This window comes from Buceros rhinoceros, unplaced genomic scaffold, assembly GCF_000710305.1.
Source record: "Buceros rhinoceros silvestris isolate BGI_N320 unplaced genomic scaffold, ASM71030v1 scaffold12047, whole genome shotgun sequence".
Classification (NCBI taxonomy): Eukaryota; Metazoa; Chordata; class Aves; order Bucerotiformes; family Bucerotidae; genus Buceros; species Buceros rhinoceros.
The window spans coordinates 25115-44702 of record NW_010424003.1 but is presented as its reverse complement, the minus strand read 5'-3'; the positions used below and the strand labels follow the sequence as shown (position 1 = coordinate 44702).

At 45.0% G+C, this 19588-nt stretch overlaps 1 protein-coding gene across 1 annotated transcript in view; it reads right to left on the bottom strand.

Moving 5' to 3' along the window:
* Positions 1–19588, bottom strand: part of KTN1 (kinectin 1 (kinesin receptor)) — a gene marked incomplete at its 3' end in the record, with an annotated part of 27416 nt that overhangs the window by 642 nt on the left and 7186 nt on the right. The window contains exons 4-19 of the mRNA XM_010140621.1: positions 18944–19074; positions 16799–16915; positions 14108–14248; positions 12069–12175; positions 10467–10599; positions 9234–9321; positions 8771–8937; positions 8069–8137; positions 6690–6727; positions 5994–6084; positions 5602–5661; positions 4842–4879; positions 4634–4724; positions 2333–2401; positions 430–464; positions 217–307 (exon numbers count right to left, since the gene is read on the bottom strand). Coding sequence (XP_010138923.1) covers positions 217–307; positions 430–464; positions 2333–2401; positions 4634–4724; positions 4842–4879; positions 5602–5661; positions 5994–6084; positions 6690–6727; positions 8069–8137; positions 8771–8937; positions 9234–9321; positions 10467–10599; positions 12069–12175; positions 14108–14248; positions 16799–16915; positions 18944–19074 — 1466 coding nt within the window. The remainder of the gene's footprint in view (positions 1–216; positions 308–429; positions 465–2332; positions 2402–4633; positions 4725–4841; positions 4880–5601; positions 5662–5993; positions 6085–6689; positions 6728–8068; positions 8138–8770; positions 8938–9233; positions 9322–10466; positions 10600–12068; positions 12176–14107; positions 14249–16798; positions 16916–18943; positions 19075–19588) is intronic.

Here is a 19588-nt window from a genome sequence, read left to right as displayed (position 1 = left end):
TTCTTCTTAGTAGTTCTTTATAAACAGAACGTGAAGAAAATACTTTTTAGCATCATCCCAGAAGTGTCACTAGTTTAGAATTCATTTAATCCTTCACATTATCTACTAGGCAAAAACATTCAAGAGTCGCACAACGCCAAGGTCTCACACGTAACATGCACTTTGCACAAGAGCACTTCATCTCTGCTGCCCCATAAAAAGATGAGAGACTTTTACCTTCAACTCCTCCTCTTTATTAGCCACCTGTATGAGTCCTGCCTCAAGCAGCTCTTCAACTGTCTTGATTTTATCATCCCTCTCTCTCACACTGAGAAAACAAAAGTATTAGGAAAGAGAGCTGAAGCTGGTTTAGCTATCAACGATAACCTTGCTGCCAACAAAATGGGATCTTTATTTTAGCCTCTCGTTCAAAAGAAAAACGTTTCTTACCTTCTTTCCATCTGCTCTAGTAAGTCTTTGTTTGTCTGAAAAGACACAAAAGGGTGACTGGATCATTAATTGGATCAATAGCGGTTTGGGATTTTAAAAACAGAAATAACTGAAGAGTATCAATTTAACCAGAAGCTTGTTTGCCACATTCATCTAGAAGGGAAAATAAAGTAGGGGGAGAATGTCCTCAAGTCATGTGTGTCTAATATTGATGCTGGCAAGATGCCAATCTTTGAGGGGAGGTACAGATCCAGCTTTGAGAATATTACACTACAGGAGTTCTGGCAACAAGGTGCCGTGGGACACAGGATCCCTGGGATCTTAGGGAGTGTCAAGCATGGCAGGCACTGCGCAGCATCTAATACACAGCAGCCAGCTCAGTACCTGAAAAAACTGCCTCTTTCGAGCATTACTGAAACCACAAGATCCACCTGAGGCTCACTCAGCAGAACATTTATGATTTCTCAGCAACGCCACATTGTGAGAGACCACACAAGAAACACAAGCCAGCGACCAAGATAAATCAGCCCCACCATTTCAGACAGGACACCAAACCAGCCAGACCACCAAACCAGCCAGACCCAGAGGAAAAAGGCTGCAAATCTGGTTCTCCACCAGAAGAAAGGGAGCTCCTGCAGACGGGGAGCTGCTGACTAGCAGACACCAGTGCAGAGAAGGAAATAAGCTTCTTGTCCTGCAGGTCTTCTTCCAGTGCTTCAGGAAGTTCTCTCATCCCACGATGGTACAAAGTCAGAGGTGTCCACAAGAGCTTTCCCAGACAACGCTCCCAAAGAAGATGGGGCTGAGCGACACCACAGCTTTGAGCCTGCAGCATCCTCTGTGAGCACCAGCCAGGCTGGCTGCAGCAGGTGTGCCATGGGCAAAAAACACAGCAGAGGAGGGACAAAGCCATCACAATGTAAATAGTTTTCCCATTCCTTGGGTCTGTCTTGGTTACTATTGGTTTGAGAATTTGTTCCAGGATGGAAAAGAAATAAGCAGGGTAGAGATCTTACTCTAGTCTCTCTGTAGCCCAGTAAGGGCCCTCTCCCCTGGAAGGGCAGGTTATTCGTGGGGCTTTTTTATCCCAGAAAATTGCCAATAAAACAGGGAGAGGTTGAGAAATCAGTTCATGCTCATGTTAAGCTATGCATCGGGGAGGAAAAAGCCCACATTTTGTTTGGACGCTCTTGTCTAGGTCTATACAACGCTCCCAAAAAAGATGGGGCTGAGCGACACCACAGCTTTGAGCCTGCAGCATCCTCTGTGAGCACCAGCCAGGCTGGCTGCAGCAGGTGTGCCATGGGCAAAAAACACAGCAGAGGAGGGACAAAGCCATCACAATGTAAATAGTTTTCCCATTCCTTGGGTCTGTCTTGGTTACTATTGGTTTGAGAATTTGTTCCAGGATGGAAAAGAAATAAGCAGGGTAGAGATCTTACTCTGGTCTCTCTGTAGCCCAGTAAGGGCCCTCTCCCCTGGAAGGGCAGGTTATTCGTGGGGCTTTTTTATCCCAGAAAATTGCCAATAAAACAGGGAGAGGTTGGGAGGAAAAAGCCCACATTTTGTTTGGACGCTCTTGTCTAGGTCTAGAAGACGGGCACGACTGCCTCATTTGAACCCTCCATGGAAAAGAAAGCACCTAAAAAGCAACCAGCTTTGACATCAACCAGCTCAGCCTAGGGCCAGCTTAGGGGAGGAAAAAGCCCACATTTTGTTTGGAGCTCTTGTCTAGGTCTAGAAGACGGGCACGACTGCCTCATTTGAACCCTCCATGGAAAAGAAAGCACCTAAAAAGCAACCAGCTTTGACATCAACCAGCTCAGCCTAGGGCCAGCTTAAGAAAAGATACTTAAAAAGAACAAGAGATATTTGATACCACCTCAGCAAACACTAGCCATACCTGCTCAGACAGGAGAGTCTGCAGCTTCTGAACTTCAGCTTGCAGCGAGGCGTTTTGATCCTTGAGAACCTGGAAACGTCAATTCTATCAGTTCAGAACTGCAAACTCCAACTACAGCATTTTCATAATGGCCACGAGGTAATTAAGCAGCACAAAAGTCATTACAGTCATTACAATGTTCTTTGGAAGTTACAAGACTACAAAAAGAGTCCTTTCCCCTTTCTCGCTTTTCTGTATTAATACTTCCGTCCTTATGTTCCCATGAGAAATTCAGCCATTACCACCTTTATTTCCTAGCAGAGAATCGCAGTACCAAGCGTGAGAGGCAAGAGAACCTGCACCTTCCTCCTAAAGCAGTATCAGCACCACGTCAGGATCTGATAGCTGCCCCTTACAAAACACTCATTGGCCAAAGCAAATGCTCTGGGATCACCTCTCCAGATCTCTCCAGCTGCCTTACTGCTGAGGATGCGCAGCAAGGAGCTGTCAGTCCAGAGGTCTGCATGGCTCCCACGCTTTGGTCCAGCTGCAGGCCGGAGAGAGGCACACCAGGACAACAGAGAGCCGTACCACAGAGCCTGCCTCCCCTCCAGCATCTCTGCTCTGTACCACAGACATTGCAGCCCTTAACAGACAACACAGGCTGCCTGTCTGGATTCCTCGTATGTATTTTAAAATCCCCCCATTACTGCTTTTTGCTTTACAAAGTCTTTTTAAAGACTTGGTTGGTGCTTTACAAGAGCAAAAAGCAGGACACACGATCTGTGCTTCAGACCCAAAGACTTACAGGGACAACACAAGCAGGAAGGGACAGAAAGGGTAGGGATTAAAAGAAATGGTGTTTTGAGCCTGGCTTTTCCCCTCTTTCATATGCATGGGAAAAAAGCAGCACTTCCTCAGGTGGAAGCATCGCCTGGCTTGTGTTTGGGATCAAAGAGACTAAAAGGGCACATAATATTCACGCTGAGAGCACACTGGATTTCCCCAGCATCACTATGATGATGATCCATGGTCAGCTCTCTGCTCACTTCCCAAGAAGTGCCAGAATTGCCTCCAGATGATTTTTGCCATTGCTGAGCCCTGAGCTGATTTCAGCACATGGCCATCCACGACACCCCTATGGCCTTTTTCCTAATGGTTACCTCAGAACCCACCACGCTAACAGACATTCACGTTGTTCCTCCTCATGTTCGTTTTTACCACTTCACCTGCCGTTTTAGAATGTTTCAGGGTTGAACGCCTTAGAGAAACTAACTTGAGACTTGATGCCTTACTCAAGCCTGTCTCTTCTTCCCACTCCTCTTCCCAGACTCTTTATGCACCCAATACCCAGCACACACTTTGCTGAAGATTCAGTCAACAGCTTTAATACAAAAACCAACAGCTGTACTTCCATTAATTGAGTTAATTTCTTCCTTGTTCTCTGACAGCTTCGAGAAATTACGGAGCCTCGTAAGGGACTCTCATCAAAACCCCTTTGGAAGTGCTACCTTAATAGGTGAATAAAGTTTACTACCTGCTTGTTAACACCTTCAAAGAGGACCCTGCCACTACCCACCCACTCTGCTCCTCACTAGCAAGACTTGATACTATGAGACGCAGAGTGAGTGACCTTTCACCAGAAACATCAAAAGAGCAACAGCACCCAACACGGGCTTTAAAGGAGTTGAAAGAGTCACCACCTTTCCAATGCAGCAAGTCTACTTCTAACAGCCGAAGTTCAGAAGAAAGAGCCCAAGGTGGCAAAGGGCAAGGAGTTAAATTCTCCCTGTGCACACCATCTAGAAACAAGTACCAGCTTTGCTGTGCAGACCCCAGATGTCAGAACTAAAAGCTTCAACAATTCAGTCGCAGCCTAACGAGAAACAATTTGGAAGACAGCAGGAGAAAAATCATTTTTACACCTACTTTGACAGAAAAAAAATAAAAGACCTCACAACATGATAGTCCAGGCAAGAAAGGCTCACACCAAGGCCTGGGAAATCCTATTAGAAGGTGGAATGCAGGAAAACCGCAATAGCTTTAACCAAACAACCCACTCTTCCAGATTTCAAGAGCCCTCACTCTTCAGAGCTGCAGACACTACACTTAACCTGTGCTACCCCATCTCTTACTCTGCTGCAGCCTGTCGCTACTACTGTGACACCCCACACTGCAAACAGAATGCTGCCATTTCCCTTAACACCCAAAAATCAGTCCTATTTCACAAACCAATATTCAATTGTACAAACTGCTCCATAACCTCCCAAGTCTGGAAAACTTGCTGTGAAGAAGCACAAGAATAGTTATGCTGTATCTTACCTTGAATTCTTCTTTTGTGCTTGAAATCTGAGCAAGTTCTTCTCGAAGCTGATCTTCAAGAGCTCTTATTTTGTCATCTTTGATGTGAATGCTGCGACACAGCAGAACAGTTAAACACGTTTCCTCATCCAAATCTTCCAGAAAGCACCGATTCAAAAGAACGTAAGAGACTGACAAACATTGTTTATCAAATCCCAGAGCTATTTACCTTTTCTGCATCCTTTCCAGCTCATGTGCAGCAGCAGCCTAGATATAAAGAGGATTAACACAGACTTAGGATACATCACATGATTCAATCAACCTTTCATTCCACAATATTAAAAAGCTACAACAAGTCATTTGGCCTCTCAGCACGACTCACCAGCAAGAGTCAATGGGGTAAGCTTGTCCTCGTGCACTTTTAAAACGCTAATATTTACCAGGCAAGCATGCAATTACTCAAAGGGAAGATGATCTCAAAGAGATTCATTTGCCAACCGGGTTTATCTCTAATTAAACACTTCATGTCCACCTCTGTAACGAGCAGGCCACGGAGCAGTGAGAGGGACAGCATTTCGTTTGGTTCTAAAAACGTATCTATGGTGAGGCGGGTGATTTGGGGGTGTGTTAGGGGGATCCTCGTATGCAGATGCCAGCACTGCATATTCAAGCACTGTTATGTTCAGGGCTGTGACATGCCCCACACTCTGCCTGACGGCAAACCTAAACTGAAGCGATTTGCTTGGTTAGTAACTTGGACATCCAGGTAAAAGACGTCGCTGGTGAAGGAAGGGTAAGAAAGAGGCCTCCCCCCAGCTGTAAGAACTCCAGGGAATCACGTATTAGCCTGATTTGGAAGCCTCACACCTTTAACAGGCTTAACTACAGCTCGCTTAAAGCCAGCGGATCTGCATTTGCATTTATGACAGAATGTCATAAGATAGTGGGAAGAGAGTAAAATGAAATATTTAATGAAACAATTATTTTACCTGTTCATTTGTCAGAGCCTGTAACTTCTGCACTTCTGATTTCAGAGACAGGTTCATATTCTGTAAGACGTGAGGGAAGGAAAAGAAGAAATACATTTGCACTTTGCAAAAAGACAGTGTTTCAGGTAAGTTCACTCTCCAGGGCAAAGTATTTCAGGTTACTTTTTGAAGGACTCTAGAGGTAATATAGCAAGGAAAGACCTCAGGTGTCCTCATCAACAGCTTCCCAGCATCAAGCATTGGCCTTGCCTAGAAGGGCAAAGTCAGCAGATCTGGAGCTGAAAGAGCTGTTTCTGGAGCCAAAGGCAGCAGCCTTGCGGCCTTCATTTTGTGCACACAGCCAGCAAGCCTCTCCCTCCATCAGCTGGCATTTACACATGCTTTTACTATACCTTGAGCTCTTCCTCCTTGCTGGTTAAGTTGGCGTGTTCATTGCTTAATGAGTCCTCCATCTGCTTGATCTGTTTGTCCTTTTCTGCAATCCTGCACAAATGAGAAATGATGACATATCAGTACTAAAAGGTCTCCGATGCAAGTGGTACATGAAGCACCAGGCTGAACACAAAATACTTGCTGGCCTCAAAGTCCAGCTCCTCCTCTAAATTCTGCTGACTGCGCACTTTGGGTCCAAAAGCTTTCCCATCCGTTTTAAACGCTGTTTGCTTGCCAAAAACTTATGAGACATTCTCTAGCTCTGAAACACAACAACTACCCCATCTCCCAAAGGAAGGAATCTCCTGGCATCGCCATACAGCCCAAATATTAACAGTTCTCATGGTCACGCACATTCCTGCACGCTGACCAGATCCCTGCCCATAGGCAGTGGTAAACAAGAGCGGAGACATTGCTTTCTGTGTAGCATATAGAGCCTCGTACAGGCTCCAAACTTGAGGCCAGACACGGAAGGGAAATCCACGGGAAGCAGTTTCCCAGCTCCCAAGTCAATCTCATGGTGAGAAGTTAAAAGCATAGACAGCAACATTTCCTTCACCGGTCCCTCCCGTGCGCACTGCACGTGCGTGGAGGAAACACGGCACGCATTAAAAAACAGTAACGCCCCCCAAATACCAGAGGAAACGAATGCTCACACTTTGTGTAGTTGTTCTGCCAGGACTGAAGCTGAGGTCTGTAGAAGGAAAAGAGAACAAAAAAACAGCTAAAAGTAAAGCGAGTCAAACAATCTGTGAGCCAGGAACAGCATTTGTAAGATTTGTCTAGTTATTTTAAACTGGCACATGAGGCTTCCAACTATTTCCTGGCTGAGGAATAGTGCAGGAATACCAGCACATACTTCTGCCTCTTCCCCTTTGGCTGAAGGCAACATGAAGGGAGGAAAAAAAAGAAAGAACCATCTTATTTGCCCTTTATCAGATTCCAATGAGCCACAGGGATCATGAGCATTTGTCTCCCAAGGATTAAGTGCTTTCTGGGACATTCTGCTGATGGAACAGCAGCATAGGATCAGCAAGTGGCACTTTCTCCCCCTGGAAAAAGCCTGTTCCTACCCAATGTGGGGCAGGAGAGACCCATCACACTGGTTTATCAAGGCATGAGGGACCTCTGCAGACTGTTTCACATACAGTCTGGTAGCAGCTACTGCAGAACTTCCATATGTTCATTCGGGGCTTCAGATAGATGCTTCTCCTTATCCAACCTTACCCTCCCCCAAAATCCCAGATCTCACAAAGCTTGTGCCCAGGGATCCTACAGAGTTCCTATACTCCCTTATCCAGATTATACCTCAGAACAGCATTAGGAAAAAAAAAGGTAACAAATGGTTCCAGTCCCAGAGGATCAACATGATTTCACCAACCCTGCTGTCCACAGCAGTATCCAACCTCGCTTGCCCTGAGTGCTATTTTCACACCAATTGTCCGTGGTGGAAAAATGGCCAGTGGAGATACATGGGGAGACCACACACCTCCTTCCAACAGCCTCTGTGTGTCACCCACAGCTAAACGGTAAAATTGCCCTAGGGATTCATTTTCAAAGCTCTTTTAAAGGAGCGGATGAGAGGAGTAGGTCATGAAGAGGCTGTAAACCCAGAGTGCCTCTTCCTTTGCTACTCTCACCACCCAATGGGTTAAAGCACTTCAAAGCCAGACGACACATTTTCATTCTGATGTCGAATTTAAACTACATCAAGCATGTCTGTGATTAAAAGAATGCAGCACCCAACTGCACAGGAACAGTCTCCACTGTTACGGCCTTTCTGAGCTCATTTTGGTGACCTACATCTATGTGGAAGCACCTTCAGCAACTCTGAGGTTTTACACAGTGTTTACAAGAGAAACCACTTCCCAAACTAAAATTTTAGAGATTAAGAAGTATTAAAAAAGCAGATGAGAACAAGTCTCTGCTTTCAGCATTATGTATCTTATATATCCAGCTACGAAAAAAAAAATCTGACTTCTAATGCAAGGTCACAATTCACAAATACAAAAGAAAGTCTGAGAACATGCTGTACCTGGGCTGCCATTTGTGAATGAAACTTCTGGAGCTGAGCGTTCAAAGCATCATTCTGCTCTATCAACTCCTTGTAAGAGAGCACAGAAAGAAAAGCAGGCTGAGATCTGCAGCTAGTCAGCTTTTGCCAGGATAAGGTCTTGCCACGATTATGTTAGTAAGAAAAACTCAGCATTTACATGTCAGACACTTCAAAGACACTATTTTTCCTCCCGACTCAGATCAACTAGTTTGAGTTGAAGCGTAAGAATCTTATTTTGTATCAAAAGAAAAATATTCCCTGCCACACCAGACATCATTTGGGTTCTCTGCAGCCCTCAAGAGCTCTGTCCATGCTGCCTCACAGCACTCGAGGCCAGGAGAACAGAGATCACTCCAGAAGGGCTCATGCCAACATCAAAGGTACACAGCTGCTCTCCCAGGGTGTTCTCCAGACCACAGCGTCATTCCACAGCTTGGGAAATCGCCTGGGTCAGCACATTTTCCTGACTTGCCCCAAGTGCTTCCCAGGTCTGAGATGGCCCCAGACCTCCTCGCAGCACCACACACGAGCTCTCAGTTAATAAGCTGCCAGGTGAGGGGCTGGCACGTGGTTTTCTCCTTTTGTATTTACTAGAACAGCATTTCAAGGGTATTGCTGTTTCCACAGGCACAAAGCATGAGGGAAAAAACCCAACCCCTTAAGACACGTGGGTAACGCTACCTGCACCTGCATTTGCATGGAATCCTCCGCAGTAGCTCGCTTTTGCTCAGCCTCCATTAACTGCAACATCCTCTGCTCCAGCTGCTGTTTTGACACCATTGTATCAGTAAGTTTACTGTGCAAGCTCTGGATTTCATTGTCTTTGGCCACAAGCTTATTCTGTACATCTGTAGCAGAAACATCAGGATTTAAGTTCAGAAGTAAATATTTCACTTTGGGGGAAATCATTTTGACAGCAAACAGGGAGGCTGACTGGAAGCCTCATTCCAGCCAGCCAAGGTGCAGCTCTCTCATCAGCATTCCAACTAACTGGTATCACACCACACGATTTTCCTGGGGTGCTGAAGAAGTACTGACTTCACCTGAGCTTTAGTTCAGTCATTTACTCCACAATGCCTCCTTCACAAATGGCAACAGCCAAATCACTGCAGGAAGCACTACTTGAGAACTTTGTGATACGTGCCTTGTTGTGCTGCTTCATGTTCTGCTGTTCTTTTCCTGAGATAAGCCTGGATTTCTTCCCATCTTCTCTCTGCTTCCTGCTGCTGGACCTTCACATTGAAGAGAGAGTTGATGAAAAGAACTCTAATCTTTAATTTATTTTTGAACCATCAGTGTGCATCTCTCCAGTGCTATTCCCAAAACATATGGCAATGAAATAAAACTGTTTCTTGTTTCCATTAGGGCACATCAGAGACTGAGTGCCCTGTAATCCTCCTCCTAGAGTAGTTTAGCCTATTAATTTGAAAGGCAAATTGTGAACAGGATTTCATTACAGGCTCATAACAGGCTGGTTTCTGCAATATGAAAGTGCAGCATCTCTGCCCTGCAAGTTCAAAATTAACACTAGAAGCCAGACTAGCCATGCATGACATAAATCTGCATCTAGTAATTAAAACATGGCTCAGCTGTAGATACCAGCTCTCCACCTGCAAGGGCTAGAGACATAGAAAACTGCTAGTAACTAAAACTTAATTACAAATACAAGAAAATAAAATAATGAGGTCTGGATTGGCATTCTCACCCCAAAACACTGGGCTTTTCTTCTGAAAAAAAAAAAATATAAAAGACCTTTTCTTCCAGAGAAAAGAGATGCATCCAAATACAAGAAAATAAAATAATGAGGTCTGGATTGGCATTCTCACCCCAAAACACTGGGCTTTTCTTCTGAAAAAAAAAAAAATTAATATAAAAGACCTTTTCTTCCAGAGAAAAGAGATGCATCCAGAAGCCAGTCCATTTACACTTTAACTCTTTGAAAGGTGTATTTAAAAGTTTAAACACACATTTAAGCAAAAGTGCGTAGTTTCAAATAAAAATCACACATGGACAATGCCATCTGGATGAATAACTCCAAAATAGCAAACCCTGCTGGAACTGTACACTCAGTGAAAGCAAATTCAACATCACCAGTTAAGCTTGTTAAAGATTTTTACCTGGAAGGGTAAGCTGCACTTCACAGGGGGGTTTGTAATCACTCAAAACCCAGAGTAGTGAATAAAACCATTAGATAAGCCTACAGGCTGGCTCAGCCTGTGTGAAAATACATGCCTGTGCATCTAAAGATGACAGAGAGATGTAGTGGGCAGGAAAACAGCAAAAGCAATTCTCACACGCCTCACATCCCACCTGGCTCAGAACTTGGCTCAGATAAAGCCTTGAGCGCAGCTCTACAGGCAGAGAAAACCCAAGTCACCTTTAGCTGAGCAACTGCCTGCTCTGCGTTCTTCTTCTGAAGCTCCTCTTGCTGCAGCTTACTGCTCTTCTCTCCCAGCTCGTTCATCAGCCTGGCAAGATCCTGGCGCAGTTTGTTCAGTTCAGCTGACTGCCTGAGAAGAAACATTTTCACAGCTTTTTTGACAAGGAGCACAGGCTGTATCAACAGCTACTCAAATATCAACACCACGCCCTATCTTTGCAGCCAGAGGGCTGGACTGGGTGGTGGGTTTTTTTTCCCTCCCCGCACTGCTTCATCCTCAGCCATCAGCACAGCAACTACAGCCCAAGTCAGAAACAAAGGGTCTGCAATAAGCCACAACCACCAGTTCCTGTGAAGCATTTGCAAGCTGATGGGTTTAATTTGAACAGGCTCATATCAACTAAGGAAGCTCAGCATAAGGAAAGGTCTCACACTGACATTCACGTTCCTTTCTTCTTCCCATAAAGGATTATTGATCTCAGACTTACTCAAGGACTATTCCTCCTGGACCACTAACCACACACATCCCTTTGGACTGTACACTGCCTCCTGGCTTTGACTTATCTATTAACTTAGGGAGCTATCTGATGCACTTTCTCACTTAGGGAGAGAGGACGCATTCGTATAGCCCAAGGGACACATTTTTAAAAGCCTGCCCTTTGTGTCTAAGCAAAGAAAAAGCATTTCGTCTTTATCTTAAGACTGCCTAAATTAAGGATTTTTCAGAATAACTGTCTAAGAGATTACAATGCTTTATTTCTACAAACAGGACACCTAGAATCAAGGTACCAGTACCCCTCTCCCTAGCAGGACACACACCTCTGCTGAGCTGCACTTGGCAGCGCAGAAGCTGTTAATGGAAAGGTCTGTATAGAAGCAGCATCTCTGCAAGAACAGCGCAGCCAGAAAAGGAAGACAGGGAGCCCTTTCCAAGTCCTGACAGTGGTTTTAGCATTCTAGTCTCCAACAGTAACAAATACCTGAGAGCAAATAATGTCAGGTTTGATTTTTCTACAGGCAAAAGGCCACCAGCAGCAATTCACCCGTCTGACTATGCACTTTATCGGGGTGCTCAGCTTTTACCACAACACACACAATCCTCTCTGCCAGCTCAGGGGCAACCTCAGCCGTAACTCAAAGACAAAACCTTGAGATGCCTTTTTGTTTCTCCAAACATCTGCTACACCAGCAGATGCTGCCCCAGTGGTATCACTGACAGCAGGGAATTGATTTTTTTCCCCCTCTTATTGCAAGACTGATTTGTAAGTTTAGAGCTGTTCTCCCAAGAGCCCAGCATCAGCACCTCTCCTAAAGCCCCAGGGAAAGGATACAGCACTCCTGCAGGTCTTTCTGTTAAAGCCTCAGTGCCCAGCTCTAAAAGCTCAGACTTCAAACTGAGAAGAGACACTTGCCTCTTCTGAAAGCCTTGGCTCAGTGTAAGTACCAACAGCTACTCCCCCAGCCCAAAATATCTGTGTTCCTCGTTCAACCACAAACTCAGCGACAGCCAAGGAGATGGAAACAAAAGGAGCAGAAGCCAGAACAACTGTTCAGGGAAGGCTTAAAAATACACAGAACAGCGAGTCGCTGCTAACATACTTGCTCTCCATTTGGTTAGTAGAAGTACTGACAGCATCTCTCAGGATACCGTTTTCCTGCTTCAGGTGGCTTATTTCTGCCTCCATCTGCTCACGGAGTTGCTGGAACTGAAGGGGAAAGAAAGATCAATTAAAAAAATTAAACTAAGGAGTAATTAAAACCCCCAACAACTTTTAATAATAGATATCACCATAGTTTAAAAAAATAAAATTGGGTGGATTTTTTGGGAGAGGGGCAGCTTTAGGTCACTCCTCACACACCCACTGTTCAACTGTGCAAGTCAGACCTTCTTGCTCAAACACCAATTTCCTTTTATACCAGGTGTCAACCTATTTATCAACGCAACCTTTTTTGTTTAAAAGGCTACACAAGTGTTACTTAGGATTCCAGTTGCTCAGTTGTATAACTTTAGATACTTGACAATAACTGGATAACAGTATTTGACTTTCCCAAAGGGAAGTAAACGTACCGCAAATTAAAACTAGAAGTCTACAAAGCTTTTAAAGAGAGCAGAGAAAGTATAAGATAACTCACAATATAGATAGAGCATGTAAACTGCAATAGGCTCATCCTCATCTCCTGTCCTGAAGTCGAGGTTATGAAATAGAGCCTTTATTTAGGCAATAGCACGCTTTGATTCCATTTTCACCACAGTTGAGGCAGAAAGAAGCCCTGATAACCCATGGCTGCTTCAGAATACTTGCAAACAAAATCAAAACACGCGACTCAAAGGAAAAAAGTGAAAATCTGCGCGTATGCAGATGACAGCATAGCTGGTCTTACAGCCCAACAGCCTGCTTGGAAAATACTCGAGCGCACTCAGCTGTAATACTTTCTTTCCTCTACCAGTTTGTAGATGCGGCTGACACCATTTCCAAGACCCAGTTTCATCAGAATCTTCATCAGCTGACTCAGCAGTGAGGATTTTGTATATAAAAAACTTCAAACAGATGTTTGTGCAGCAACCACAGCAGCAGATAGCAGTTCCTCGTAGGGCAGCCACCTCCAGCTCAGCACCAAACACATGTAACCAGCTGGCCCCTGGACGTTTGCTGGGGGGTCCCTTGGAGTTTAATGCCAACAGTAGATCTACATCAGAAGCAGGGGCACAAACCCCATCCCTGGCACCATTCCAGGTCAGGTTGGACCTCGGGGCTCTGAGCACCCTGCTCTAGTTGGTGATGTTGCTGCTCACTGCAAGGGGCTGGACTAGATGAGCTTTGAAGGTCCCTCCAACCCAAACCAGTCTGTGATAACTGGAAGCTTTGACAATTAATTTCAGCTTCTCTGCAATGCTGCAGCACATCAGCAGGGGGAGCAGAAGCAGAGCACTGGCTCCTCTGCTCACCCTTTCTCCAGCTTCGCCTGGGACAGCAGCATTTCCAAAAGCCACCCAGTCGCACCTAGGTCCCCTTCGCCCTCCCAGTCAGCAGTAAGACCCTCTTGCTATGAAATTGTCTATATAGGTTCAAGGGAAGTTGTTTCTGCTCTGCAGAATGTAGTTCTGCTCCGAAACAGCAGCGACACTACTCTGGGGTGCTGAGCAGAAGATTCAGCAATAAAGCTGGAAAATTCATGTGCTGGGCTTGATGCTGCAAGATTTATATAAGGAAAAAAATACTACAATGAAACCTAAAAACCAGTCAAGATGGAATAAGTGGGGCCATTTTTCTTAGAAAACTTCAAACTTTTTAAACCAAACTCTTCTGAGGTCACTTTGTTATAATACAACTCCAAGAGAGAATAACAAGGGTCTTAAAAAAATACAAGCATCTGCCTTTCGAATACTTTCAGCAAAGTAGTCTTTTACAGACTAAAGTCACCTGTGAGAACACCTTGCCTGTCTTAAGTCAGGAAACTACCAGAGTTTCCCATCCTTGTGCAGATGTGCTACCAGGACACTGCATTCAAGGCTCGGGGTAACTGGTGAACACAATTTCTGTGTGAGCAAACAGCAGACGCTGCACCCTGGCTAAAGCAATGATTTCTCAGCGCTTGTGCAGGGACATCAACGTGAAGCATTCTGGTAAAGCCTTTACCTTTATCTTCATCTGCTGAGATTCCTGGTAGCTAACGTGTATTTTACTCTGAAAAGTGCCATGCTCCTTTTCCAGCGTGTTGATGCGCTCGCGCATTTTTGTTGTCAGCAAACTGCTCCTCTCCTTCTCTGCAACCAGCTCCTTGGGTGGGAGTGAAAGGAAAAAGGAAAGAAGTCATTTACTGCTCCTCTCTAGAGTCCAATAGTCAGGGATTTAAGAGTACTAAAGATCTAGCGAGCGTGTATTAAACCAAAGTCAGCACCACTCTTTGCTCAGAAATAACGGCATTAGACCTGACCAACCTTCCAGCACCTTTCCAGGGATTTAGGATCAGCATAATTCCACATTTATTAATGAGAGGTTTGCCAAGTCAAGCACTGATCTTCTGTTGTCTCAGAAGAGCTGGAGTCTTACTTCTGTCGAGTTTGGCCAAATTACACAGAGCCTCAACAATTAAAACCATGGATATCACACAAGGCAGAGCTTAAGATTTTCATCCCAAGCTTAGCAAAACACAGGTACAGAACTGTGGCAAAACAGAGTTTTTGAGAGCAAATAATTCCTTTGTAGCAGGTTGTGAATCACTTTGCCAGAGGAGATGGGTCATTAGCACTCCGCAACAGTCGGAGAAGCCCCGAATCCCACCAGCATGATGCCACATTACAGCTTTCAAATGGAAATACACATCACTACTTAAATTAATCATTTATTAGCCCTTAATTCAACCCAGGCACCTGAGAAATCCATAGAGCTGCTCTGCTGCAATATAAATGCACTTGATGTGGTAAGCAAAAATATTAAGCACAGCTTTCATCGCAGAACAAGGTATTCGTCCCAGCTAAGCTTCAGGTGTCTCCAGCACACAGCTCCTTACGGTGCCAGGGAGCCTTGACACATAATTTAAGTGCCGTAAATTATTAGCCTGAATACCCTTCACCTCTTCAGAGTAATTACAGCTTTTTCCACATTTTAATTTAAATTAAAGCTATTCTCTCTTTCAGATCCAGCTTAGTAGCTTCAGGAGGCAGTTACCCCTGAATGAACCAAGCCATACAAATTCCCAAGCCCAAGTCTGTGGAGGTATTTAGGAACCTGAGATACATCAATAGTTTTAAGTTGCTTCTGCAAATACGGTGTGAACAGCTCAACACAAAGCTTTCTTCATGTTATAGTTGCATCTGATAATGGCACCAGGACAAACTGCAGCTTCCTTCACCTCCCTCACCAACTCCACCATCCATCTGCAGTCCTCACTAACCCTGCTCCGCTGTCACGGCAGGGCCAGGGATCCTGGGAAGATTAACTTTCACCTAGCTTGTGTTTTGCCAAATGCCTCCAGGGTCAGGCACCTCTTGCTCTCATTTATCCTCTCCAGTTATCATCTTTATCAACACCCCTGTAGGGACATCTCTCCACCTTAAAGTCCCTCCATAGCTTCTGGCAGCATTTTCGGAGAAACACGTTAATTAGAAGAGCTTTGCATCAGCCAAGCTGAGCTTTTCCCCCATCTTTACCTTGATACTCCAGCACTACAGCAACTTTGCTTTTACCCATTTTCTCCCAGCTTTCAGGAAGGCCCTTTTATTTCTCCTTCTCCCTTCACTCCCCAGTCTAGATGGCAACCCCACACCCCCAACACCCCCACCATCCCCACACCGACAACCCCCTACTTCGCCTGCCTTGCCCTCACAAGCACCACTTCGCAGATGTTTTTTCACAACCGTATCAGCTTCCCGCACATCCAGGCTTCTTCATACACTCCCTCTGCCTTTTGCAGGGATAGCCCCCCCCTTGCATCCCACAATCGAGCCAGTTTTTCCCAACCCCAAACACATCACAAGTCCCTTCTCCCTAGTTACTATTCCAAATCTCTTGATCCCACCTGCAAATATACACCTACCTGTGCCCTCCCAGCAGCTCACACCACACTCACTCTCTTTACATCTGCCAAAGCTCTCAGAACAGTGCCCTCTGGCCACTCTGCTCCATCTCTAACTACAGGTCTCTGAGCCCAACTTTTGTCCCGCACTGTGACCTTACTGACCTTAATGCCCGTGTGCTTCCAAATTAGCCCAAACATAAGAATCCTTCCCTTAAAGTCTCCAGTTTGCTTCATATCCGCCCAATTATTTGTTCTACTGAAACTTTTTTCCTCTGAAACCTTCATAAAAAACCAAGTCATCGAGTTTCATAAACTAGTTTTGATGGTGGCACATCAGCAAAACAACCCAAGCTGCAACTCCAAGGGTTAAGCAGGCAAGTGCACACTTCCTCTAGCAGCTTCTTGAAGAAAACTGATGATTTTTATACTGAGAAGCACACAAATGCTAGAATATGTACCCAATTAAACTTCGATGCAGAAACAGTGTTTAACATATGCAGCCACAAAACCATATACGCTCATGAAGGAAGAGGTTTTAGAGTAACCTTTCAAAAAGAAAAATAGTACCAGCTTAGAAGTCTCAGTAAATAAACTCTCTGGAAAAACTACTGGAAAATAACTCTGCAGAAATACATTAACAGCATCATAAAACCCAAACGTAGTGTCTTGATAAGCTTTCCCAGTATAAAAAAATTCCACCTTTCAGTTTATACTAAGCTCAGTATACTAAGCACTTGCTGCCTGGTACTCCTGCCAGCCCCTGCTCCTCTCCCATGGCTCTCTCGACACCAGAGCCTCTTCATATTTACCTGGGTGAGCTGCTTGCACTGCTCCTTTGCCACAGCTGCCTCCTCCTTCACTGCAGCCAGCATCTTCTCTTTGTCTTGTAGCTGATGTAAGGCTGCAGCCGACTCAGCCTTGCTAGCCTGCAGCAAGAGCACACAAAAATGGTCGTACATATCAGAAGCACTCGCACACCACACTAGCAGGCAGCAGAGCAAACGTGAGAGGAAGGAACAGCCCCTCCTGCCCCTGAATCATCCATCTGCCTGGTGTACATGGCACCACCAGTGCCCAATTCTGCTGCTAATGGATCCTGCAGTGCCGATTTCGTTAGATGAGGAAATGCATTTTCAAACACACTGAAACCAATTAAGACAACAAATGGGCTCTTAAGGTGCTTCCGTGTTGGAAGATAGCTGCTGTGGTGGCACTGGGGAAAATTAAGAACTGCCATTAAGAGAAATAAAGAAAAGAGATGCAGAGATGCTGAATCATTCAATAATTGGAGGTTGGAAGAGACTTCCAAGATCACCGGGTCCAACCAACGCTCAAAGCAGGTATAATCCAACCAACAATCTCCCGAAGTACCTCGCTACAAAGGGAAAAAGGAAATGCTGATTTGGACCCTGCCTCCACTTCTCAGGAGATCCTCCAGTTGTCAGAATTACATTTCTGCTGGTACACTGACACAAAGTTTCAGAGATACTTCAGAGAACCAAACCCGAGGAGCGATCCCCATGGTCCTAAAAAGAAACATGTGCAGTAAGGGGAAAACATTCTCAACATTTGTGCTCAGACTTCACTCAGTCAAGTCTGATAACTGAAAAGTAAAGAAGTGGCAGTGCCATAAATGCACTCTGAATTTGTTTGGAAGTTCTGCTTTAGTGGTATTGCATGTGTATGCAGTGCAAAACACACTGTCAGTGTCTGGCAGGAGCTACAGATAGGAAAACACCCACATTTCCAGCTACAGAAACCTCCATTTTCTGGTTGTATGCAAACACGGGAACCCATTTTGATCCTAGAGGTTTAGCTTTAACACCAAACCTTCCTTTTAAAGAAAAAACTACAGCAGGCAAGCTGGCTGCTGTTCCAAATAAACCAGGCAATACTACTGCAAGTGGATCAGTATGGGGCTTCCAGTCAATCATGAAATGAGGGCCTGGAAAGAACATGAAGTCTCTGTCCTTGGAGGTTTTCATGGGCCAGCTGGACAAATCCCTGAGCAATTTGCTCTGAATTCAATGTTGAACCTGTTTTGAGCAGGCAGAGGGACTGCATGACCTCCTGAAGCCCTTCGAACCCGAGCTGTGTAACTTGCTACTATATTGCATTAACAGAATGTCAGTTCTGGTACCGTACCTACAGGAGGATACAGAACTGCAGGACTCCAAGCGGGACAAACAGGATGTTCCAAGCACAAAGTGACATTCATAACGAATCATGGGAGGGAGAAGCAGATATTGGTAAGGTACCAGTGACCACCGTTCTCTTCTGTCTTAATACAAAGACTAAAAAAGAACTGCCGAGCACTGGCACAGGCAGCCCAGAGGAATCTCGGTCCCTGAAGGCCAGAGGAAGCCCTGAGCTGCATTGCTGGCCTCAGGGTGAGCCCTGCTTTGAGTAGGTTGGACTACAAACTCCCTGAGGTCCCTTCCAAATCTGCCCCGCAATCCTAGGAAAGATACCCAAAGCAGTCAGCAGAAGAGAACACAGAGACCTGTAAGAAGGAGAGACTTGCAAAACACAGAATTAGCTGATTAGGCGCACAGCCGCAGCAGCTTTTTATTCCTTTCCATGACAGTTTATCCTATTTGTGAAAGATCCTCCTGAAAGTCACCAGACAGACTTCCCCCATGCCACCACACACGTGTCAGCTGCAGCAGCAGTCCTGCAGTATGGATCTTATTCTCCACGGTCGTGTCTGCTCTTTATGAGCGGTCAAAAGCCATCAGCGTGTCTCGCCAGCCCATGGGATGGCAGATGGCAGCACACAGACATCTGACAACTGCTTTCTGCATGCAAAGCAAGCACACGCCAGCTGGAAAAAGTCTTCCAACGGCAGAATGCAGGAATCACAACAGAACATTGATATAGCTAATTTGACAGCACCAATTCCAATTTCTCCTTATTTAAAGGTTTTCTCTCTCCCCCAACCAAGGGTTATTCACCTTTTGCAAGACGTCATGAATCGCACTGGATTTTTCCTTTAACACCTCCACCACGCAACGGGCCTCATCTTCAGTGAGGATCATGTTTTTCATGCCCATTACAAAGTCTTTAAATTTTACTTCAGCGTTCTCTGCAACACAGAAGGGAGGGTATATTTACTTTGGACTCCATACAGAATTATTTATTTTGCCTCAAAACAGCATGTGATGGGGTATCATTATGCTTTATCTTTCACTGCAGTCTGAAATGCCAAGAAGCGAGAGGTCATGAACACTCAGCAAAAACAACATCTCTCCCATTTAAATCCAGTAACAATCTGCCAGCTGATAGTTTGGGGGAAAAAATCCCAGCGCTTTGTTTGTACAGTTGGTAACACTTATAGCATCGCTAGTGAGAAGACAAAGAATAACACAGATTTGGGAGGAAAAAATAGCATAAATGTGAAAGCTTGAAGTGTCCTTTCTAGTGTATTATGACAGTAATTCAAACTCAGTTTTCAGTTTAAAGGACAGCCTGGCTCCACAGGCAATATGCAAATGACAAGGTAATGAATTTAAGAACTGGCACATCTTGGACTACGATACATGGAAACGACAAAAGTATTTCCTCAGTTTAAGTTTGGAAATTAACTGCTGTGAAAGGAG